At 43.3% G+C, this 25,457-nt stretch overlaps 2 protein-coding genes across 3 annotated transcripts in view; both read right to left on the bottom strand.

The window, feature by feature from the left end:
- Positions 1 to 25,457, bottom strand: part of Mrps6 (mitochondrial ribosomal protein S6) — a 51,359-nt gene that overhangs the window by 8,372 nt on the left and 17,530 nt on the right. Inside the window, exon 2 of the mRNA XM_021184592.2 lies at positions 4,602 to 4,741. Within this exon, the coding sequence (XP_021040251.2) occupies positions 4,602 to 4,741 (140 nt within the window). The remainder of the gene's footprint in view (positions 1 to 4,601; positions 4,742 to 25,457) is intronic.
- Slc5a3 (solute carrier family 5 member 3) overlaps positions 12,644 to 25,457 on the bottom strand; it is a 30,256-nt gene continuing 17,442 nt past the window's right edge. The window contains exon 2 of one of the 2 annotated variants that reach the window (XM_029470337.2): positions 12,644 to 24,448. In XM_029470337.2, coding sequence (XP_029326197.1) covers positions 21,955 to 24,111 — 2,157 coding nt within the window. In that variant the 5' untranslated portion in view covers positions 24,112 to 24,448 and the 3' untranslated portion in view covers positions 12,644 to 21,954. The remainder of the gene's footprint in view (positions 24,449 to 25,457) is intronic. The other variant, XM_021185280.3, reaches the window with a different exon arrangement.

Here is a 25,457-nt window from a genome sequence, read left to right as displayed (position 1 = left end):
AAGAGTGACAGCAAAACACTCCAATCAGTTTCCATTTCCCATTTTTATTTTAACCATTAATTGAACCAATAAGTGGACAGATCATTTTGGGGGAAAAAAAAATCAGTGTGATAATCTAAAAGTCTAATCACAGTATATAACCGCCTTTTAAGCACATGATGTACACAGAGAAAGCAGCACACAGCAGGCAGCCAGGTGGGTAAGCAGTCCTATGGCGGCCTTGAACACAGAGCCCAGCAGTGTTTACATTTAAAGCTGTTTTCTGCATGTGGTTTTAACAATACGGAGCTGTCCCCAAACTTCTCCCTTCTCTGCTGAGCTACACACCAACACCACAAAGGTGGAAGTGAAGTGCTCATTGTCTCCAAGCAAGGAGAGCTGGGGCCAAAACAGGTTCAGAGCACTAAAGCACATCTCATTACAGATGCAATGTTCAAAAGCCAGAGAGCAGTGAATGGCTTCTGCACAAAATGGCCTACAGGTGGCACCTTACCCTCCTCTGAATTAAGACAATTTAACTCCACCAAACTCTCCACTACAAGGGCCAGGGCTCCAAAGGTCTGAAAAGGCCCAAAGAAATGGCTTCAGAGGACAGGCCATGCCCAATACTGGAACAATGCGCTCAAGCTGGCTCCCTGCACAGTAGTCCTCTCCCAGGGAACCAGCGTCCAGAGCTGCCACTGCTCTAAAAGCTAGCCCTCGCCCTTCAGAACGACAAGGTCAGATCAGGCACTAGGCTAGGTCACTGTCCAGAGCTGAGCCCCCAGCCCCACTGTTAGAGGTGTTGGTAGTGTTTTTAGATATAAAGGTCACATTCTTTCAAACTCCTCTTGTCTGAGCCCCACAAAAAGAGCTCTCTTACACTGGAGCTATGCTCTTTGTCACCGTCCCTCTCAGACACCCTCCCCTTCCCAGTGGCACACAGTGGAATTTTCCATTGAAGTGCTCAGTGGCTCCCGGTGGGTGGGGAGTCTATAGCTGCAGAGCATCCTGGAACCCGTCTGTCTGAAGACAGAGTCATCTATGTGGATGCCTGTGCCTAGACTGTCTTGGTTAAACCTTTCTGATCCCAGACATCACAGAGGTAGCGGATTATTCACCTTAATGCCAAAGGCTGTCTACAGACAAACCCATTTCTTTTTCTACCCATCTGTTGGCTCTCATGCGTTGTAAAAATGAGTAATTCTACAAACCTTGGGGGAAATGCCACTTAAAAGAAACCTTCAAGGACACAGCATCCCCGCCCCAAAACAAGCTGCAGAACATGTACACACAGAGACAGAGCCATGGCACAGGCCTTCACCTGATGCTGGCAGGAAAACATACGACAGAAATGTTAACTAATAGGAAAACTATAGAGGAGACTCGATCTCCTCTAGAGAGGGCGCCAGCGCTCTCAAGCTGCAGACATACTTGGGAGCAGTCAGTAAAATTCCGCTCATTCACCAAAGAGCTGGTCACTCTGCTCACTCTTCTCGGCCGTAAATAGCAGGGTATCCTGCACATACCCAGCAGAGCTGTGCCATAAGCATCTACCCAAATTTAGGCCAGAACTCCTCTCACAACTGAAGAGTTCTTATGGACATGGAAGTGAGCCCAGTCCCCTGGTCAGTGGCAGGCCACCTGAGGCACACAAGTTCAGCTCTGTCCTCCCTTCAGTACCTAGTGCAAAGAGCTTCAAATGGTATGTAGCCCTGGAGTGAGACTGACTGCTGTGTCTGCAGTAGGGCATCACTAGCCCTCAGGAAGATGCTAGCCCTTTATAGAAAAGGCCAGGGAAACATTTACTCCCATTGCTCCCTCTACAATGTTTGACAACAAGGGATACCTCCAAAGGTATCCTTTCCACCAAATAGACAGGTTCGCGGTGAGTCTGTGGAGGCACAAGGGGAGAGCATGCAGAGACCTAAGTGGGACCAGAGCAAATCCAGAGGGAAGGATACTTGCCAGCTTGTCTGAAACCGGCAGCTCTAGGTTCCAGGCACTGCCTGTGACAACAGGTGGTAACTGAAGCCAGGGCTTCCATCTGGAAAGCTGATCCATGAGAGAGAGCAAAGGTTCCCAACCACTCCCACTGGGCCCAAGAGGCAGAAGATCTATTCAAGCCTGCTCCGTTACAAGGTCAGGATCTGGCAGCCAGCTGACCTGCAACATGGCTGCCTTTGGGAACACAGAAAAATTATATACATAAAAGCTACAGGTGTCTGAGACCTTGTCTCCACTTTGATAAGGGTGACCATTTGGAGCCAGGTGGAACACACAAGAAAAATTTTAATGAGTTTTATATGATACTCAGCTGAGCATACACAAGCTTCATCTGTATACTGGCCTGCGAGTTTCACCATCAAGGTGTTGTGGGGAGCAAGTAAGTTCGTAAGTTCCCAGGAACAGATCTGCAGGCCAGTCTCCAGAACATACCTGCTTCTCAAGGGTCTGACCAAATCAGTATGTGCAATAATGACATTTCTCCTTTCGGCATAAACTTGTTATAGATCTGGCATTATGAATAAATAATAATATCAAAACCACTTTCAAAGTGTACCTCATCAGGGGAGGCAATCCAGCTAACCCTCCAACTGAAATATTTCCCCACCTAAGCATTTCTCTCCTTGCTCTCTTCCTTCGGCCTCCTTGGCCTCTGGGCAGCAAGGGGCCAACTGGGGAAGGATCTAAGAGAATGGCAGTGCACTGCTCTGTCCTACTGAGAAGCAGGCATGTGGCAGACTCTGTGACCTGTGTCTAGCACGCCTCTGCAGTGAAAGCATCACTATTCAAACTCCCCTTGCTGCCTCCTATCGAGCCCAATCACCAAGACATCCAATCACCGACAGCTGTGACACCGGCAACCCCAGCAAGGCCAAGCATCGTCCAAGACTCGCCTGCGGCACATGGCACGGCAGCGTATGAACGTGGGCCCTGGAGGACACACAGGCCTATTTAATTATGGCACACACTGTTCTAGACACACACTGACTCCTGCACACAGAATCTGTGCCTTGGCCGAACTCTGAGTACACGTCACAACCTTCAGCACTGCTGAGATGAACCAAAACTCTAAATGCTAAACACGTCATTGACAAACCAATCTTGTTGCTTAGCTATTTTCAGTGCACTTTCTATGGTATATCATGTGTGTAACACTTCTTGATTACCCACAATGCATACAAGCTATCTGTCAAATGGAGAAAATGCCTACTGCAGGGAAGGCTAGCTAGGCTTAATGACTGAAGAATCCAACTGGCTTCAAACTCCCTAAGGCAGGCAATAAGAAACCTTTTCTCAGGCAATTCTAAATATACTAGACCTCACAGGCTCGCTTAACAGAAACACTGTGGCAAGCATCCATTACTGTATAGAAGGAAAGTGTCGTGCTTGGGCCAGAGACATGGCTCCCGTGGAAAGGCTGGGGTACAATCTGGACCACTGGAGCTCAGTTCCTAGATCCTACAAGGAAGCAAGAGAGATCCAACTGTCTAGAGTTGTCCTCTGACTTGCGCGTGCGTATACACACACACACACACACACACACACACACACACACAGGGGGAGGGGGGCACAGATGAGCACTTCTTGCTGAAGGGCTCCTCATGTTGATATGCTAATGTGTCTATGGAGAAAGGTCATATAAGGCCCCACATGAACTGATGTCACACACCCAATGTGTGCTTGTTCCGAATCTCTGTAAGTTAGTGTTCAGATAGAGCACTTTGAAAACAGGACCTTCTTCAGATAAATGCAGGCAATGACTGTTCTCAGCCACACAAGCCGAAAACCTGAGGTCTTCCTTGTGGTGCTTGCTCATAGTGCACACCTGTAGTGAACTGCAAAACCCATTCTTTGCTAGGGGCTCTTCTCTCTCTCTCTCTCTCTCTCTCTCTCTCACACACACACACACACACACACACACACACTCCATCCTTGTTGTTGTTACTGTGGAAGAAGCCCAGCCACTGGTCCTTTCTGTTTCCTAGCAACACTCAGGCAATCTGGCAAGGCCCTCACAAGAAGCTGCACACAAATCAAGTCGAGGCAATGACTGTGTCTGCAATGTGTGACTTCCCGGACCACCCGAGTGTGCTGTACACACCGTGAAACCACAGAAATAAAGCAGTGCCCTGACACAGTGCCCTGATGATGTCCCTAAGACAACTCAAACATGGGACTTGAAACCAGTACCCAAAGATGTCCAGGGACGCTGGTGACTGCACAAGGCACAGAGTACCGAGTGAGAGGCCTGGACAGAACGCACCTTCAGAAAACTGAGCGCTGTGTGGAGTGGCCGGATCATCTCTGTGCAGCTGGCTCCGGCTCCAGGCCAAAGAAACCCACTTTGCCTATGTACGTGTAACCTGAGATATTCTGAAGGTAAACGTTCTGAAGCTGAAAACAGAGCTTCCCCAGCAGGAGCCTGTAAGCCGTGACACTGTTCTGACCCACCTGGTATGGTCAGTGTAACATCCCAATCTGAGACACAACACTGCTTTTGTATGTGATACCTGCAGGACACCCGGGACCTACGGGCAGCGGCGCTGTGACAATGTCTAAGACGCTCAGCGTTCTTTCCGAAGCCCGCACTGAATCCATCTCACGGAGAAACTTACCCTCCTCGGCTGTGCTGCTGGCTGTGACTCGAGATCCTGTATGGAAGTGCACGCTCACCCAGGCTTTCCAAGTTCCTCACTATGGCTCCTCGGTCCATCAGGGATTCTATTGTACGTTTCAAAGCAGCAGCGGTCTCTGGCTGTTTTATGTTTTCATTTTTAAAGAGAAAAAGAAAAAACAGTCACAATCAATATGAAAACTGGAATGGGGATTAAGTCCATACTGTTCAGGGGCCAGCACAGCACCATGGATCTGGAAGGCAGAACTAACCAACGGAGCCCCAGCAGGCTCACACAGTGCCAATCACTGTCCATCCTTCTATATTATGACTCAGAAATCCCAGGAAATCAGCCTACAGGCAGGGCACCTGACTAATGTGCCAGCCACAGCTAAGGGGGAAACGGATTCAATTCCAAAGGAAAACTGGTAGATCGTAATCAGAAGGGCAAAGGGTCCAACCTACACCCTCGTGGAGCTAATAATCTAATAAAGAATTTAACAAAGACACATGGGAGGGGACCAGAAAGCAGAAAAGGACAGTGGTCTTGATACAGACATGTGCATGTGGCTGCACTTGTGTGGGTGCCCAGAACCCAGGCCTCACTGGTCAGCCAGTCTAGCCAAACTCTGAGCACAGTTCTGGTGAGAGACCAAGTCCCAAAAAATGAAGGTGGCAGGTAAAACTTAGAAGATACCTGAAGTAAACCTGTGTTCCTACCCCCACCCAATCCCTACAGGCACAGGTAAGTACACCATCTGTCAAAAAAGAAAACAGCTCCCTAAGGAAGGCAGGAAGCACATTCTTTCACTTTGTATCAAAACCAAGGCATGAGCTGCCTGAGAGGACTAACTCGTTCTGCTGTAATTTTAAATTAGTCAGCAGTTTAGAGAACACCTGAGGGCTGGTGAGATTGCTCAGTGGCTAAGAGCACTCAGTACCCAACCTGAGCTTAATTTCAGGGACCCACACGGTAGATGGAAAGGCCTGGCTCACACAAGTTACCCTCTTACACTGTGGGAAGTGAGCCTACACTCATGCACATGAAATAGATAGAAGTTTTAAGAAGAAACTGCAAGAGAAACAAAACATTTTTGGTTATTAAGGTTGCTTAATATTTTTTATATTATATTTTTATATTATATCAAAAAAAAGCAGACTCCCAAAGACAGGGCCTCAAACTTTGTTTTGGCAAATTAAATTTTAAGGGAACACAGCCAGCTCATGCATTTGAAGTGTTTATGGCTGTTTGTGCTTAAAGCAGATTTGTAGTTACAACAGAGACCAGATGGCCCCAAACCCAATAATTACTATGTAGCCAACCTCTGTGCCAGCAGGGCCTCAGTCCATTCACCCTAAAAGATACCACAAATCAGCCAAGCCAGTGACTGAGATAGAAAGTGGATTCCCAGCAGACAGGTCGGCAGGCTGATGAACAACACTGTCAGTCTCAACCTGCCATAGGCTCAGAACCAACTCCATAACTCTCTATTCTATTGACCCATCCCTAACCTAATTCATATCTCGCCACACATGGTCTTGTGTGGTGCTGGAGAATCCGGGACTGGTAAGAAAGTTGGTGCCTATCTGGATTTACGTTAACATAGCATGTTGCCCTACAGTAGAGCCTTGAGCAACAGCAGGGTTTGTCGGTGCCAACCCCCTTACACCTGAAGCCCCAAATCCAAAACTAAACTTGATTATCCAAACACCTAACTCCTGGCCAGTTAACCAGAAGTCTCGCTGATTAACACTGAACAATCAACTAGCACATATCAGATGTCCCGTGTGCTACATGTGCAGAAAAACCTGACAACCAACAACCTCCTTGCCAGGGCAGAGTAAGAAAGGAATTGCTCGTGGTGGTCAGCTGCATGCTGGGAATTATAGAGGCTCCTGGTAACACCTGCGCTTACTGTACAAGCAGCAAGACCTCGCTGGGAATGACCACGGTGGTCTATCACACAGCACTTGACTCAACACAGAACTTAATATTTTGCCTTTAATTCTCCTGATACTCTCAACTAAAAAGTGTTGTGGATTCCTTTTAGCTTGTGTTTTGTTTTGAGACAGGACCTTACTCTGTAGCCTAGGCTAGTCTAGAACTTTCTAGGTAGCCCCAGCTGGCCTCCGATTTTGGCAGTTCTCTGCTTCTACCTCCCAAATGCTGGGAATATAAAAATAAGCCACCATGCCTGGAAGTGTGCTAACTTCTAAGCTTGTACAGTTGCTCTGTATATATTTTATAATAGTAGGTGAGCAAACAAATTGTTATCTATTTTATGTATTCACCACATGGTCTCTTCTTTTCCATAGCTCTAAGCTTTACCTGATGACTAAACATGCTAAACACATCTTGAAATGTTTACTGGCCATCTGCATTTGTACCTTTGAAAACTGTTGAGTTTATTGGCTCACTTGCTGATTACAAAATCGGGGGGTTGATGTTTAATTTCTGAGGTTCTTTATACATTTTAACCATCAAGCCCACCTGAAGCACAGCTGTTAGAGGACTTCTCCCACTCCGGAGCCTGCCTTTGTACTAAGCTGGGTTCCTATCCCTTCTAATTTCATGGAATCCCACTTGCAAATTCTTGGGCTTACTTCTGGTGCTGTTAAGAGTCTTTTTCCAGAAAGTTCTTCCCTGTGTCTATATTCTGATATGCTTTCCCTAACGTCCCCCTCAGCATCTCATGGTTTATATTAAGGTATTTTATCCACTTTGAATTGATTTTTGTACAGATTAGGATACCAGCTTTCCCAGGTAAAATTTTTGAAGAAGTTATCACTTTTCCAGTATGTTTTTCACACCTGTGTCAACAATTAGGTTTCTGTAGCCTCGTGGGCTCATCTCTAGGTTCTCCAGTCAGTCCCACAGGGTGTACAAGTCTGCGTCTGTGCCTGAGGCGTGCGCTCTTCGTCACTATGGTTCTGTAGGGTAGTTCTGACTCCGGTATTGTGGGACTTCAAGAAGTATGCTTTCTCTTAGGACTGACTTGGCTAGATAGGGTATTTTATCTTCCATGTGGATTTCAGAATTCTTTCCTTCTAGTTGTATGTATTTAACATTGTCAAGGGCTGCACTGAACCTGTAGCCTGCTCAGTAACATGCTCCGTTTCTGCCACATTAACCCTGCTGATCCATGGGCATAGGCAAATCTGCCATCTTCTACCATTGCTTTCCATTTCTTTGATGTCTTTCAAGTTCAATCTATGTGGCTGGCTTATTCCTACAGTTCTGTTGTTATTGCTATGTATGAAGAGTGGGCACTTTCCTAGCAAGTTCACTATGGGTACAGAAATCCCACTGAGTCTGTGTCCTGATACTTTCCTAAAATACACAGCAGCCCTCCAAGTTTGCTGGAGCGCACAGGGTGCCTTACACATAGGACCGTGTCATGTACAAACAGGCAGCATGATATGTCCTATTACAGTCTTTTAATTTTCTGCTCTTTCCCATTGCTCTGGTTGAGAGCTCAAGTACAACACCAGAGAAAACCTGCCTCATTTCCGAGTGTTGGTGCAACGTTGACCACACACTCACGGCACAGTCTACCACACTAACGATGTTCCTTATGTCTCTCCTTTGCCCAGAACTGCCAAAACTTTGGTAAAGGCCTTTTATGCATCATCATAGAATCTCGAATGCACCACCCTACAACCTGGAGTGAAACCAGCTTGGCAGTGATTTGGCAGTGATGCGATTTTTTTTCTCGAAGTGTTCTTGAATTCAGTTGCAAATGTTTTGTTGAAAAGTTTTACAATTTACGTTCATCAGATTAAACGGCCTGCAGTTTTTCTCTTTGTTCTGCCCCTATGTGGGGCTGATATCAGGGTGAAACCAACTTTACAGACCGAGTGCTTCCACTCTCTATCCTGTAAACAGGGTGAGAAGTACTGCAATGTCCACCTTACAAGTTTGATGGAGCTCCATGGGGCTCTGAGAAGAACATGGTTTCTTATCTGCTGGACAGACCGTTCTGTAAACATCTGGGAATTCCAACTGCCCTATGATATGATTTAACTCCGTCTGTTGACTGAGTTTTGAAGACCTGTATGAAAGTAAGAGTGGAGTATTAAAGTCTCCTGTCATTACTGCAACAGAGCCTTTCCTGTTTGTTTCAAGAAACTGGGAGGCACATCAATGTTTACACCTCTTCTATCAGAAGTAGTTCCTCGCTTCTGACTAGCTCTGGTATGAGACGAGCTATGCCAGCTTCTTTCCAACCTCCATTTTCTGGGTGAGTTGACTTTTATCCTTTGACTTAGTTTCCTGATTATCTCTGCCAGTCAAGTGTGTCTAAGGCAACAGGTAGTTGGTCTTATTTTCTAATCCAGTTAGTCTTCATCTTCTAACTGGTGAGTTGATGCTATTTCCATTTAAAGTTATACTGAGGGATGCTGACCTGACTGCAGTAACAAACACAATGCTCGACAGTCGTCCTTGTAAATGCAACAGACTAAAGACGGTACTGGATTAAATTCTGCTAGATTCATAGAGCAGGCATCCCAAACTGAAAATCACTTACGGTGTGCAGAACAGTTCTGGGCAAAGCACCCAGCAACCTGCACCCAGCCACCTGAACATGACTTACAAGGAGTGCGCTATAAAAGAGAAGCTACTGTACAAAGTTTACTACAAGCAATGTCAGGAGTGTGCCTAACTCCCTGGTACCAGAAATGGAAGTCAAGACTTTTGAAACTGTCCTTTGGAGGGAATCAGGAACAAACCAAATACTATTTCTTATGTCTCAAAATATTCATCTGGAAACACCGTCTTTAGTCTGTTGCATGTGTCCACATGTGCAGGGACACATGTTGCTTCCTCTTCATTCCTGCCAGCTAACATCAACAGTGTCAGATCTGAGCCACAGCTGCCTAGCTGTCTAGGACATACAAGAATGAAGATGGTAAAGCATTTTCACAGAGTTCTTGGCCATGTCTTCAATCCCAGAACTCAGGCTGAAAGACTTTGAGTTCAAGGCCACTCTGTCCTACTCCACAGGCCCTGACTTCAAAAAACAAAAACAACAACTAAGATGACAACAGATATGAAATGCGTGCCCTGGGCTAAGGACAAATCTCTCTCTCAAGTTGCATGTGTGAGAAACACAGTCCTTGAATTTTATGCTAAAGATATTTGGAATAGGGCCAATAGGTTTACATAGGAGCGGCTCTGTCATACTCTGACTTCGTTACTGTCCTGTTGATGTTATAACTCAACAATGTCCTCAACATGCTGGACTGGGAGAGAACAGTGAGGGATGCTAGCACCATGTTCTTGAACTTCCCAGGTACCACAACCATGGCTCAAAGGAACTTCTATTCTTCACAAACTATTTCTCTGTTACGTTGTTAGAGCAGCAGAAGACAAATGAAAACCATGTTCCAGAGAATAGAGTACATCACAGCACACTTTAAAACGTACATTTATTTCAGTAAAGGATGGAAAAATAACATTTCAGACAGAACTTTGAGTGAAAACCTGAGCAATGGGATCTTTAGACTAAACTCCCTAAAACAAGGACTTTCTGGGAGTGAAATGAACATTATTAGGGCAGGGGGACTGACAGTGTTCTACTACTAAGGGATGGGTGGGTGGATGTGTCTGCTTCCCAATGAAAGTCCCAATGAAAGTTCCCAATGAAATTATTTTAAAAAATACATTTGAGGGGCTGGAGAGATGGCTCAGCGGCTAAGAGCACTGACTGCTCTTCCAGAGGTCCTGAGTTCAATTCCCAGCAACCACATGGTGGCTCACAACCAACTGTAATGAGATCTGACGCCCTCTTCTGGTGTGTCTGAAGACAGCAACAGTGTACTCATATACATGAAATAAATATTTTTTTTAAAAATGCATTTGAATTCCCAAATCCATATTCCTAGCAGTTTTAAAGCCATTTGCAGACATCCACATATGCAAAGTGGTAAAAAATAAGGCTCACTCACCTGCTGCACATTCCCATGCCCCACACTCTGTGGGCTCATTCCATAGACAAGTGTCCACCTTGCAGTCTATTTAGTGCCACATTTATGTGGGGCTCTTTGTTGCTGCCTGCTTTTTGTACATGTATGGTTTCATAGATGATATTACTGTTTAAAAAACAAAAGGAACCTAAGTATGATATTGACATAGTGTGCAGGCAACAATGGGGCTCCAGAAACATATGGGAGTTTTGATGCTGTTGGCCTCAAGCTGAGTCCTAGCACACTGCTATATACTAAATGTGGTGCCTTAAGCAGAAACAAGTAAAATAAAGACTATCGGTTGACAAAAATGGGATCACGGGAACCTGGCCAAGGGGAATTAGTATTTACCAACAATTTGTAGGATCTAGTGAAAAACGGTCCTCACTCACCACACCACATCTCTGCAGTTTTGTGTACTAAGTAGGTCAAGTATCATAATAAAATGGTTTGATAGGTAGGACCTTTGAAACATCAAGTCTTCATAGTCCTAGATAAGTAGAATTGTAAACGCCCACTATGCTATTGGTGGCCAACATTCTTTCAGGGAAGAATTCTTTCAGGGCAGCAGCTCTAAAATTTCAACCTTCAAAAGCTTACATACAAGAGCAGACCCTAAGACACACCAGGAAGTTGGAAGAGTCAATGCTAGCTTGTGTCTAGTCTCTAGAAAACCCACTAACGCTTCTAAGAGGACTTTATCGAAGCATGCATGACAAAACACACACGCGTGTGCATGTGCACACAAACACACAAAGTATACAACATAATACACTGATACACACTCTAGGGTAAAGTCCTGAAAAACTGGAGAGAAAAGAAACAGCCATGGGAAGGAAGAGCTGGAAAACTACAGGAAGGAGGACCAGCCTCTGAAACTTGGGGGTGGATGCCAAGGTGCACGTGCAGGAGTCTTTGGAGTGGACTCCTCAGAGGTAGGAGGTACAGGCCCTGCTCCAAGTAGGGTGCCATGCCAAAATGGCTAAGAACCAAAACCCCGTGTTCTCAGAATGGTGGCTCACCACGTTCCTCTTCCCTGGGGGCCTGCTGAGGACAGAGCTAAGAACCTCACACTATGGTAGTTCTCTGAGCTACATCTCCAGCCACACCCTTCAGTTCAAAACTTTCTGCAGTCAATCTGGTTTTTTCTAAAGATGTTGCAGGATTTCCCCAAGGAGGAGGCCACGGAGGTCAAATACTGAAACTGAGAAACGCCTTCCATGAAAGACCAACATGAACAGAAAGAAGCTGTCTTGGAGGAAGTGACCCAGAAGGCAAAGCTCCGTCGGGGCTCCAGCAGACCCAGGAAATAAAAGAAGGACTGTCACAAGATGAGGCACAGAGTGCTAATAAAGCAAGCCTGACACAAGTTACTTAAGCTTGTCTGTCCACAGAATTAGCTGGAGATACAGTGTACAAACTCCTCTGAGCAGAGGAAAAAGACTGAGAAAATAATGTAGCAACCTAAGCAAGCACAGGAAGGGCCAAAGTGAGCAGCCACAGCACCCCCCAGGGCTATATTGCCACACTCAAAGAGCCCACCTGGGGCCAGAGACTTTCAGCAAAGCTTTTAATTATAAAGTTTTGGAACATGAGACATATAAGCCAGGAAAATATCCTATTAGGCTTTCAAAATTTCCACTATTTTCTAGTTTCTAGTTTTCCAACTTAGAATTCTATATTCATTAAATATGCCATTAAAAAGTCTTCTAACCTTACAGAGTTTAGAGTTAAATGTAACAAGAGGGTTAATATTACCAATCATTGGAGTTCAAATTCCCAGAACCTATGTAAAAGCTAGGCAGGCACTGTGGCCATCTACAATCCCAACATTGGACTGGAAGCAGAGACAGGAGATCCCAAGGACAAGATAGATGGCTAACTACAGTTAGCAAGCTCAAGCAATTGAGGAAGATACTGAATGTCAACTTTACACACATACACACATACACACACACACACACAGAGAGAGAGAGAGAGAGAGAGAGAGAGAGAGAGAGAAAGAGAGAGAGCCATACACACATGGATACATTAAACAGAATTGAAGCCAGTAGATGTAGGTGATGCCCTCTAAATCATAAGATGAGATGCGCCATTCTCCTACAGCAATGAGCGAGCATATGCAGACCATTTTCTACCAAATACTTGATGCAACTGGGACAGAGAAAGAACACAATGAACCTAGAACACTCTGGTATACTAGAAATAGGTACTTCAAACACTGACAGAACCGTGTCAAAAGAACACACAAACTTTCCTGAAGGTCCCACTAGCTAAATCTGGAAACACATGAACAACAACAACAGTAGCCTATGAGTTATTGAATAAACTAACTCAGAGTACACACTGATGAGGAAGATAAGCATTTTGTACTGTTAGTTACAACTTAAACAAAAAGTTCATGTAGATGCTCAAAACAATGTGCTCTGTTTGATGGAGAATAGTAAGTGCTTTTATAGCCTTAAATTACCTCACAAACTATCAGAAGAAAAAATAACCAAGTATTCAGATTAATTTCAACCATAATGGGATAACAACAACAGACCACTAGTGTAAGTTCTGAGAACATACTACCATTATGTTGTATTCCCTCCCCAAACGTACAGTCTAATCACTAGGAAATAAAATGGTCCCACGTTGTGAGACAGTCACAGTCACAGATCTCAAACATGGGGCTGGGGAGCAGGAGTTTGTCCCAGATTAAGGGAAACAAAGGGCACAGAGCTAAATGTAACACCAGACCGCTGTAAGACTTCTCTTTAATGAGCTAACCAACAACACCTCAAATCTTTGGACTAAAACCACTCAATGTTACTTTCTGGCTTTTTACACTAATTATGATTGATTGTTCTTGTCATAAAAAGGCACCAAGAACTAAAGGGGGCATGTGAGCAAGAAGCTGTGCATCTGCAGGCCAAGGTGCCAGGAGCAGCTCCACCAGGAGGGAAGACATGCCCACACTCCCGTGTCTTCTCCAAACTCCAGTCATAAGGGAAAATCCAAGAATATTCTTATTCCATGTTTTACATAGTTCACAATGGTTAATATATCAACACCAGCACGGGGGTTTCTGAAAGCACTTGAGAGTCAAGTCTATAAGAACTTAAGTAAAGTATGACTTGTTCAACTAAGACACAGAACACTGAGTTTGGGACAGATATTCACACTGAGGCACAGAAGTGTAAAGTTTTCATTTTATTCAAAGTTGGTACAGAAGTTCTAACATTTCCATAAAATAATTACTACACTTCAGTTACAAGGACAAGATACCACAGAAAGGAACGGACTTTGCAAGAAATATATTCATCTTAAATTTTCAAATACTTCTGCAGGCTAATGTAGCAGCTTGCAAAATAACACGAGTACACACGAACATAGTGTTTGTGGTCAGCAATGAGAACCAACAGCTCTTTAAGCAGATTTGCTTCAGGTTTTTTTCCCCATTTTTAAACAACAGCAACACTTAACACAGTCTACAGTTTTAAAAATCAGTTGTATACAGAATAGGCTAAAATTGTCACAGATAATTAACCATTTTAAATCTACAGTTTTAATTGTTTTCCTTTCAAGATGGAAGTAACCTGGCTTATATCAAATTCTATTTTCTTTGAAACTGAAGCCTTACACAATGAAATGGACCCGATTAGTGAGATCTGAAAACGAGAAGAGTATGAGGACAACAGAGAGTAAACTGGAAATAATTAAAAATTAACTGATAACAAACTAGTGTTAGTCTACTCTATTATAACCAGGCTTGGTCTAAAACAATACCTGACTAAAATAATACATGTATGTAATGTGCAGCCCCAGTATACCGACTGGTGTCTTTCCCAGAAATCTGAACAAAGTTTTCACAGGCAGTACACTGGTGAAATATTTCTCAACGCAGACATCTTTTTAAATGCATTAATACTTACATATCAAAATTATTTAGATAAAAACAGCAGTATTCTGCTGACATTTGGCTTTAAAATAAAGGAATGAGTGAAGCAATTTCACAGGATAGCATTAGAAAAGGAACTGTTTTCTTCTTGAAGAAGACTACTAACTTTTGCACAGCAACTATTTTTGATATCCATCTTGTCAAAAAAGGAAAAGAACAAAATAACAACAAAGCAAAGCAGAAAAGCCTAAGAGTTCATATGGTGATTAGCAACCGTTCCAGACAAAGAAAGGCAGCTGAGCAAGGGACAGGAAGCCCTGCTGGGTCTGAACTTTGCAGGCCCTCAAACTGAAGCAAAACCAACAAGGGCAGTGGAGTAATGGCTCCATACCATCATGCCCACCACCACAGTCGGTCAAAATAAAGTGTTTACATCTTACTAACCCCACAGACAAGTCCATCAGCAAAAGACTCGGTGATCTGTTTGCCACTCAAAAGTCTGAGATCTCACAGTGAAATTAGGAAATTATACATATTTACACTGCTATAACTACATTTCACTTAGTCTAACTAAAGCGGTTTTCCATGAAAAACATTTCTGCCAAAGAAATTTTAACAAGTATTTCATAAAGTTGTAATAAACCCTTAAAGGTACAGAATACAGTCTTCAGGCCTGAAAGGTTAACTGCTCTACACTGTCACACATTGCTAAGCCAAGGACACTCCTCACACACTCCTCCCCTCAGCTCCCACCCCCACACTGCAACCTGCAGGTTACCTGCTGTAAAAGTCTGTTATGGGTCCACACGTCTAGCTTGTTGCTGGAGGGGAAAAATCTGTCCATCAGTGTTCATGTGAACTCTTCTAAGACGTATCATATACTAAGACCTTGTTGATCTGTCTGTCTGTCTCTCTCTCTCTCTCTCTCTCTCTCTCTCTCAGCAACACTGGTCTATGCCCTCTAAGATCTTTGTTAGAGGTTACCAAGCCTCTTCCTAAGAAGAAAAGTATCCAAGCAGAAGAGGCACTCTCTTTTCTGAGGGCTGCATCTTACAATGTAGACAGAAGCCAACAGGGCTCATTCTCACTCCTGGTAAACATGGGACTATCTGGAGGTAAGGAAAACAAGGAGGAAGGCAATGCTGAGTGGGAAGAGATGCCATCTTCATTTCTGCGTGCACACCTACAGTTTTCCAGTCATCTAGTCTAGGAGTTAACGGAACAGATTAAAAGCTTTAGTGCCACTGTGAAAAGCAGTGTCATGTTGAATCTATCCAGAAATAGTTTGATGTTCAGAACACAGAGATCCAACTTTTTACTAAAAAGTATAGTTAGGCACATAAAGAAAACAAAGGTAATGTCATCTTATATAAACTATATAAATCAATATAATACTTGCACTATTTAATGTGAATATTTTCATGTATTTAGAGTACTGGTGACAAGTAACATCTCTTCTAGATGAGATTTTTTTTAACTGTTCACATTACTACAACTTACAAAGCTGCCACCTACTCTGCCCACCAGGCCTCGCTCTCTCCATCAAAGCCATACAGACAGAGGATCTCACTGAGGACTGGGCTGTGACAGTGGGCTCACCACCTAGGCTTTCTGGGCTGTGATCTTCCTAACAACTTGGGACAAAGCCTGGGTGGGTTTATGACTGGCACTTGTGGGTTAGTAAGAATGCTATTAAGTTTTGTGCTTTTCACAAGTGGAAACACACACTCATGAACACGGTTTTGTGCTTTCAATGGACCTCTAGCCTCTACTCACACATGGAAATATGAACTATTGTTCTTCAGATGCCCTTAACAAACCTATATTGAAGTTAAAATGGATACGAACTTATAATGTCACTTTAAATTTTAATTATAGATATAAAAGCAAATAAAGATGAATAAATAACATTAATACAGATACTCAACTGCCTTGTTTCCTTGAACCAAAAGACTGCATAAAAGTCTAGAAATGTGCACTTTGTACTAGTCTCCCTCACTAGCTGCAAGTTTAAAAACAGAGAAAGCTTACTACTAAGAAAGGGACAAGTGTGAACTAGCGCATCAATGCTGGCAAGCAGAAGGCACCAACCCAAACACAAATCTCAAAACTTGATTATACTACAGAAAACCTTGTATACCAGCATCTGCCATTTAAAGATTTCAATGAGCCCAATTCTTCATCTCCAATTTACGCACGCACCCACATGCACACAAAAGTTACTAATAGCATTCTATTTTCAGAAGCCTAGGCTATATTGATAAATTGAACATTAAATGTATGTGTGTTATTTATATATAAATTTATATATCTAGCAGCACTAGGAAAGTAGGGTGAATTCATCTATTTACGCTGTGGGTACACTGTCAACTTGTGCTGTCAGGAAAATCACTAGCATTTCCCTAGACACACACTGCTGGGCATGAAACAAGGGTGGGGTGTGGGGTGTGTGTGTGTGCCAGCGAGGAGCTCCGTTCCTGGCACAGAAAACCACTCCTCTACACACAGAAGAAGCAGACCTTCTGCAGCACATGCACAATGCACTGCTGAAGAGTAAAGACACACAGCACATCTTTTCTTTGTTTCTGAGAAAAAGGCTACAGGCCAACGGCTGCTGGCTGCCAGAAAAGTGAGCGGCTTACATTCAAACTAAACCTTACCTTTTATAAAGGGGCAGAGACAGAAACACGAATGATCAATTTCACAACATTGTTACAAGATCAGTCAGTAGTAAAGCCTTATTGCCAGCACAGGAGAGTGAGAACTTTACCTGAAGCCCATGATGAAGTGTGGGACTTGGCACGAGTGACGCTCTTACACAGAACCTCTGCTCACGTCACTCCTAGGAGTCAAAGCAGCTAGCTGAGCAGCTACAGTGTGCAAGACAGTGCAACGGAACAGTACCACATCAAGAGATGGTCTTCATGAGAAAGGTCTCAGTCCGGCACTGCTTATGCGGCACAAGTGTTTCTCTTTATAGCAACTAAATCAAACCTTTACCCTCATGGCAAAAAAAAAAAAAAAAAAAAAAAAATTGCTCTTTCTGCATCACGTGGCCGGCACCATCATCTCCAAGCAAGTTCTGTGAGAACTCACCGCCGACTGTTTCCTGCCCACAACACTAGTGCTTTACTATTAACCAATACAAATCTGAGAAAGTGTTTCTGCAAACATTTATTCCCAATAACATTGTAAGCTACTATAGGTTTAATAGGTTTAAAAGTTAACTGTTTAACTCATTATTTGGTTATAAGTCCTCAGTCCTGGGGTAAAGGAAGACTTTGGTACATCAAGACAGTATGTGAGATAAACCAAGCACTACGCAAGAGATCAGAAAATACTGAAATAAAGGGCAGGCTACGGAGCAATGGAGACAAGAGAACCAGAACAGAGCTTGGAAACTCTGCTTAGGACATGAGCAAGCCTACAGAAAACGAAGCCTAAAAGCTTCATTTTACTAAACTATCAATACTAGGTATCAGCCACTTTAGCCTCTCTTCTGTTAACAGCTGTTTCTCCTGCTTAACATTAAACTAGAAGTTAGCAGGCTGGACCTTACTCCTGGAGAGGGGCTTGCGCCAGCTGACAGCCCAGATGCTTCAAGGTTCTGGGATTTAAAGAATGTGACTCTACACCTTTACAGTTTGTTTTGTTTCACTTTATATACAGTGGGTTCTGCCTCCATGGATGTCTGTGCGAGGGTGTCAGATCCTCTGAAACTAGAATTACAGACAGTTAAGAACTGCCATGTGGGTGCTGGGAACTGAACCCAGGTCCTTGGGAAGAGCAGTACTCTTAGCCATCTCTCCAGCCCCTGCTGTTCATATCTGGATCTCACGGGGATTTGTCACATCTTGAAATTTTGCTTTTATTATTACTTCTTAGAACATCTGTGCACAAACAAGGAAGGCTCTACAGTCACATAATTCAACAGGAATGGTCTTGTGCAAATCTTTCAACGTAAACCTAGAGAATGGTGACATGTTTCCTTCTAGAAACCTATGTGGTCCCTTTCCACTCACACCTCCAAAAGGAGCCGTGCAAGGGAGTGAGGCATGAGGGAGGAAGCCATTAGACCTAATTCGTTACTGAGCAATGACAAAGCGTATTTATCTGGTGGAAAATAAGGCTCACCTGTAGATTACACTAAATGGTACTTGGAGATGAGAAGGCCACGCACCCGGAATAAGAAAGACTCCTGATGTAGGAATTGAAGGATTCATAGCGACCCTGGACAAGGCTTTTAACCTCACTCAGAGAACTCATAACTCCACTGATCTGTCCTTAAATGGGAAGTTTCACAAAGAATCTCTGACCACTTCTTATGGTGACAGCCATAAGAGTCATGGATAGACTACCCAGGTCAGCCTCTCTGTGCAAGACAGTGGATCCTTCGAGCTGGTGAAAGGAAGCCCTGGAGATGAGATCGCTCAATCTGAGACAAAGGCAGCTGCTATTGCCTGATGTTTCTCTATAAACAAAAGCAATCACTTCCTAGAAGAACAGCCAGGAGAGAGCAGCCCAGTTGTTTATTCTTGGGATGGCAGGACACAATCTTCTGAGAGAAAGAGAAACCTGAAACCCCACAGAAGAGCCATCAATCATTGTCCCAGCCACTGGCGCAAAGGAAAATTAAAATTAAAAATAAAATTAAATTTAAAAACCCTTCTTTCCGGATCCAAGCAAGAACTGCCTGGGAAGACAAGCATCTAGAAGCTTGGCTATCTATCACTCAGAAGAGAACTACTTCTCACCTACCTCTGTAGACCAGCAGCCTCACCTACCTCACGGTTACTTTCAATCACTATTTTAGTCAATGTAATCTTGGTCAATTCCAAAGCTTAGCTTAGATAAACACAAAAACACATGTGTAAATGTCTACAGATCCATGCCATCTTTTAGGACTCATATGCACGTGAAGGATGAACATTTTGCTAGTCTAAAATCAGGCATCATCCCAAGAACAACCACTGTAATGCCCTATAAAGGCTGAAGGCTGGCCCCTTGAAATGAGGCTGCCGTCGCATACACATTCAAGCACAGGATCTATCACTGGGAAGCAGTGAGGAAGACAAGCTTTAGAAACTTCACACTAAATAAAGCGATGTTCACAGTGGTAAGAACACACATCGAATGCATATGCTAAGTTATTCCTTATTTATGAGCATTAGTTCTCTACACTTGACCTACAGCTATTTACACACAGATAGACACATTACGGTATACATTATGTATCTTACTATAAGTCAACAAAAAAGGGGTAAGAGGACTCTAGCATTCCAAATTATTAGGACTCAGCACTAAATAAAAGGGAGAAATTCACATAAACACCTCCTATTCACTTATGCTATACATACAAGGATGAGGAAGCCCACTTGGCCAATGTGTCAGTGTCTGCGAACTTGCATAGGAATGTGTTCAAAGGAAATGTTAATTCCTACAACTTAATCCAAATTTGGACAACCCAATATTCTGTAACTTTCTCAAAGACTGAAAGGTTATCTAAAAAGAATTGTTTAAGAGAAGACAGCGACAAAGCACAGATAATCCATCCAAACACATGGGCAGACTCGCAGTCCACATTTGGAGAACTGACTCAACTTTCCATTCAAGGGAAGGATGGCCCCTATCTACTTGGCTCCGGGTTATAAACCGCAAAATAGAAACTAAGAGAAAAATTGTACAAGGCACTCTAAGTTCTTCAGAAATGCATGCTATTCATACATAGATGACTTCTTTAAATTTCCAGACTCAGTCCCTCAGAAACCCTCCAGAAGATAGGAAGACTGTGTGTGACAATCTGTGATCCCTAACAGCACTGGACTCGTGAAGTCCATCATCTGCAAACAAGTCGATGCATTACAAAAAAAAAAAAAACAAGGAAAGTTATTGTTTCGTTTTGGTTATCAGGACTGAGTTTGATTGAAAAGCTATAAAATGATCTATAAAAGTAGTAATTCTCCTTAAGTACAAGGCTTCATAAAAGTCATGCAATTTAAAAAGTTATCAGCTTAAAGAAAGTAGATACAGAATTTGCTTTCTTCATCTCTAATGGAGAAGAGGCAGTGATGAAGACATAGGACTACACACATCATCCCTAGGATTTTTCTCGAATTCCTTCTGCACTATGTTCAATAAGGAGAAACAGCCTACAAAAAAAGATCTGCTGCCCATGGATGTGGCAATTGGATACCAAGCTAAGATAAGGTCAATATTAAGAGTCCTCCACAAGTGTGATATCCCCCACAAGCACACTGCTAAACCCTAAAGTCCCTGTTCGTGGCAACCGAGGAACATGCAGGCCATCCTACAGAAAACCTACTCTCATCAACAGTAAGACTGCCAAGTGTTCTATGACTGACAGCCAGTTCATAATGAAACATACTCATGTGCTAACTGACTGTAACAGCATCTATGTATATACATAGCAAGCCTTCAAAAAAGACAGAAACAAGGAAGAGAACTTATAAGGAATGTAGTAGAATATCAGACTTAAGACTGTTCCTCTAAAACTTAACAACAATGTTTCACAAGCTAAGCAAGTGCCAACCCCAGCACAAAAGTAGTGTTGACTCTCCTCCACAATACTGAACATCTTACGATTGGACCCATTTGGGAAGGCATTTGGCAAATAAGGAATGTTAATAAAATGACAAGGAAGCAGCTAGAAAGCAGGTAAAAACAATGATTCATCATCTACTTAGCATTACATATCAGTCATTGCCTGGTAGGTGATAATTCTCAAACTATATTTTAAAATATTCTTATCTGATCAATAAATGTGGGGATCATCAGCAGTATTTACTTCCCCCCTAATTAAAAGCAAAATTAAAAAGTCAGCGGAGTATGGTTCGGTTTAGGTAGGAAAAAAGGAGAGGGAGGAGATGGAACCAAGTGTGCTCCACACGGCTGCTAACATTTCCACACAAGCAGTACAAAAGGACCTGCAGGGAAACACTCTTCCTTTCTCTTGGCAAGCAGAATCCATAGACTCATGCTAATGACCAACCACACACACACAAAGTTGTCCTCAAGTCATTACTACACAACACATTAGACTTTCAGGACCTAACTAATCATACAGTCTCTACAAATTCATTTTTTAACTGTAGCAGGGTTTAGAGACAAAAACCTTTATAAATGAGCAAATTTCCTTCAACGTAGGGTCTACCAAGCCTTGGCAATGTAGACAGACACTTTACTCACGATACCTTAGCCCATGTTCTGTCCTAAGTGATACACGAGAATAATTGCTCTCTCCTTACTTTGGTACAGAAAACTCTGAAACCACCTTTTTTGCAAGATTCACTCTGCTCTGTTTCATGTAAGCTGAAGATTTACTTTCCCCATCTCTGGGGAAACAGTCTTACAAACAGATGATTTTTCTGCTAAGGAGAATTTGGCTAAAACCTTCAGCGTAAACAATGCCTGAGAGGTGCAACAGTTACATTTTTGTTTTCAAAAACCAGTATTTTCTCTTAAGTGTCTCACCATATCCTTAAGTTCATAAGGAGAAATAAACAAACATGAAAATTCCAAGTGAACACACAGCAAAAAGTCCAATGTTAAGTATCACTTTAACTTGTGGAGTCTCTTCTAACATTTGTAAACACACAGCCTCCTCATCCATCAAGTCTCTGAGGCTCCTCTTGCTAAGGCTTTTACTCTTAAAGCCACAAAACCAGTCTATGAACTTCCAATACCGGCTTCTATTTTCCGTTTCCTTCTCTCTTTCTCTCTCACCCATGAGAGCTGCTTGCCCATTGGAATAAGCATCTACTGGTGTTTCTGCCTCTGAATGACCCATGGAAGCCACTGGGTTGCCCTCTTCTCGGCATGTCACCAGCAGATTAACGTCTTCAGGTTGCAGTCCCTTAATGCTGTCTTCAGACTTCCCGTTGGGAATAGTATGGCTGATGACTTCGCTATTCTCACTGCACTGCAGCATGCTCTTCTCTTGCATTTTGTATGGTTCTTCTTTCTGAGAACAGCTCTCCTTTGTCACCAGGGTCTTCTTTGACCAAAAGGTAGTGGTACGAATCTGATCCTTTGTGGGAGGTGGTGTGAGAAGACTGACAATCACAGTAATGAGTCCTGTGATCCAAAATAATGCCGTAGCCACGTACATATAATGGATGTCTTTGATGAAGCCTGGCCTGTTATCAGGTTGGTCACACTCAGGAGCACGGTAGGTAAAAGCCAGTATCAAACGGACAGCTCCAAGAACAAAGCCTGCCATTCCACCATAGAAAGCCCCTTGCTCATTGCAGCGTTTCCAGAAAATTGCCAGAAGGAAGAGGGCTGCCACGGGAGGGGTCAGATAATCTGCCACCTCCTGGATGTAAAGGTACATTTGGCCTCCTTGCATCTCCACAATAATTGGCACCCACGCTATGCTGATGACAACCATAAAAGCCACAAATATCCTGCCCACAATCATTAGTTCCCGGGAACTTGTACTCTTGCGGATAAGTTTGTACACATCGAGGGTGAATATGGTACTGGCGCTGTTAAAGATGGAGTCCAAGTCACTCATCAGAGCTGCAATCATCACTGCCATCATCAGGCCCCGAAGGCCCACAGGAACCAAGGTCATCACCAGGCGTGGGTAAGCAATATTGGAGCAGCCAGCTCTGCTTCCACACACTTGCATGCAGTGTTCTGGGTTGATGCAAGCTATCTCATCAGCAAACACTATCCTGGAAATCATTCCTGGTACAACTATGATAAACATTGGTAGAAGCTTCAAGAAGCCAGCCATTAGAGTGGAGCCTTTGGCATGAGCAATGTTTTTGGCTGCTAGAACCCTCTGTACGATGACTTGGTCAGCACACCAGTACCATACCGAGGCTGGGGTTTGCCCAAGAATGAATCCAGGCCATGGAACATCTTCATCTGTTGGATCTCTCAACATTTTTAGGGCATTCGCCTTAGGATGGACCATACAAGCATTTGTGTTGGAAAGGTTGTACTTCAACAAAATGGAAGCAACATCAGGTGAGGCCAACATGTACCTTCTCTTAACTTCCTCAAACCCTCCAATCTTCACCATGCTAATAACCATAAGTGTGAGCGCCCCAATGATCATGAGCAGAGCCTGCAGAGTGTCTGTGTAGATCACTGCAACAAGGCCTCCGGTGACAGTCAGCAGAGCAGTCATGCCAATGAGCAGGATGACAGACACATAAAGGTTCCAACCCAAGGACTCCTGGATAAAGAGGGCACCTGAATACAGATCCACTGAGAGCTTGGTGAAGATATAGAGAAGCAGAGACAAGGCTGCAAAATAGACCTGAATCCTATGGCCACCGAACCTCTTGGACAAGTACTCAGGCATGGTATACACCCCTGAGCGGATGTAAATGGGGATGAAAACCCATCCCAGAAGTTGCAAGAGCAGTAAGGCATTGAACTCCCACGCGCCCACTGCAAATCCACTCGCTGCTCCAGATCCTGCCAGCCCAATGAAGTGTTCACTCCCAATATTGCTCACAAACAGAGAGGCACCAATCGCCACCCAGGTCATAGAGCGCCCGGCCAGGAAGTATCCACTCACAGTGCTTCTATTAGATTTCCACATGGCAAAAAAGCCAATGCACATGACCAGGATAAAATACAGGGCCACTACGGCAATGTCTGCTGCCTCCAGTACAGCCCTCATGCTGGTAACTGGTGAATGAAATGTCCGAATGACAGAAGCGTCCAGCTTTTTATTTACTTATTAGTAACCCCAGCCAAGTCTGTAAACCACGCGTGCACTGGACTACACAGAGCAACACAGCAGTTCAAAGTCTTTGTCCTTTGCTTTGCTGTCTTGATGGTGGTGGCTGTGATAAACTTGGAAGGAGACAGTTTACATTTCCTCCGCTTCTCAATTGGGACTGAGAACTTAGCTCGTACTCTTAATCCACTCTCCACAAGACCATCAGCATTTACTCAGGTGCTGGAGGAGAAATTCTGAGTTGCAGCTAAGTCTAGTGAAGCCTACTGTACCAACCCTGCAAGGCAGCAAAGACAAAAGACAAAGATTGAATTAGAGGAGTGTCTCACCAAGCGATGAGGAAACTTTCAATCGAGCAAACATGGCACAACATTTATTATAAAAAGAAAAACACGTTTATAATACACTTTAATAACTACAGCAAAGCACAATCAATACTGTCACAGAGGATAGAGACAGCAGCCATTGTTTTGAGGTAAAAATAAAGACTTATCAGTTGCATCTGCCACCCATGTAAATAATCCTTTCTCGTCTCACTCTAGTAGTCTCAGCTCAGAACAGGGATGGGAATCGTAAAGCATCCTGAGAGAGCACAGGGACACTACATTTCCCTAACAAATCAAAAACAGAATTTCAAATACTATAAACCCTTCTAGCACTGGGGAAGGGGATAACGTTCTGGCTACCTAGAGTCCTAGACGCAGGTCCATTTACTTGGTGTCAGCATCTACCTGAGAAGTTAAATGTTCCTACCGTCAACGCATAGTCATAAGGAAATCTAGAGTTATAAATGGCTAGTGAAAAACAAGATACCCTACACAAAAGTGCTACAACAAACAACTTCCCACACTGCACACAGCCCTCATGATGCTTATGAAACTTAGAAGTAACAACATCTTCCCCTTCCTTCTTCCCTTTCTCAGGTAATAATTCCAAAACAAAATCTACGAAGAGGAACGCACTGCACTCAAGGTTTGATCTTATAGAATATTTCCAGTACTGTGATGTGTCTAATTCTTTCTTCCTGAATGGAGAGCAAAGGGAGATGGTGTTCTGGAAAAATGAATAATTTGTTATTCTTCTTCTAAACCCGAACAAAAAGTTGTCAACCATTAAATCATCTTCAATAAAGCCATCTGACATTTTCAGTTCTGGATTAAGATGATCTCTCTGTAAAACACACATTTAAATGTAACTATAATTAAGTTATAAAGCTGATGGTTCTCCAATTAGTAAAGAAATAAATCCTAAATCTTCATTTAATTATAAAAATAGCTGACAGATCA

Source organism: Mus caroli, unplaced genomic scaffold (genome assembly GCF_978045245.1).
Source record: "Mus caroli unplaced genomic scaffold, Mus_caroli_1 scaffold_17, whole genome shotgun sequence".
Classification (NCBI taxonomy): domain Eukaryota; kingdom Metazoa; phylum Chordata; class Mammalia; order Rodentia; family Muridae; genus Mus; species Mus caroli.
Note: the sequence above shows the minus strand (reverse complement) of the source record. Positions and strands in the feature narration are given on the sequence as shown.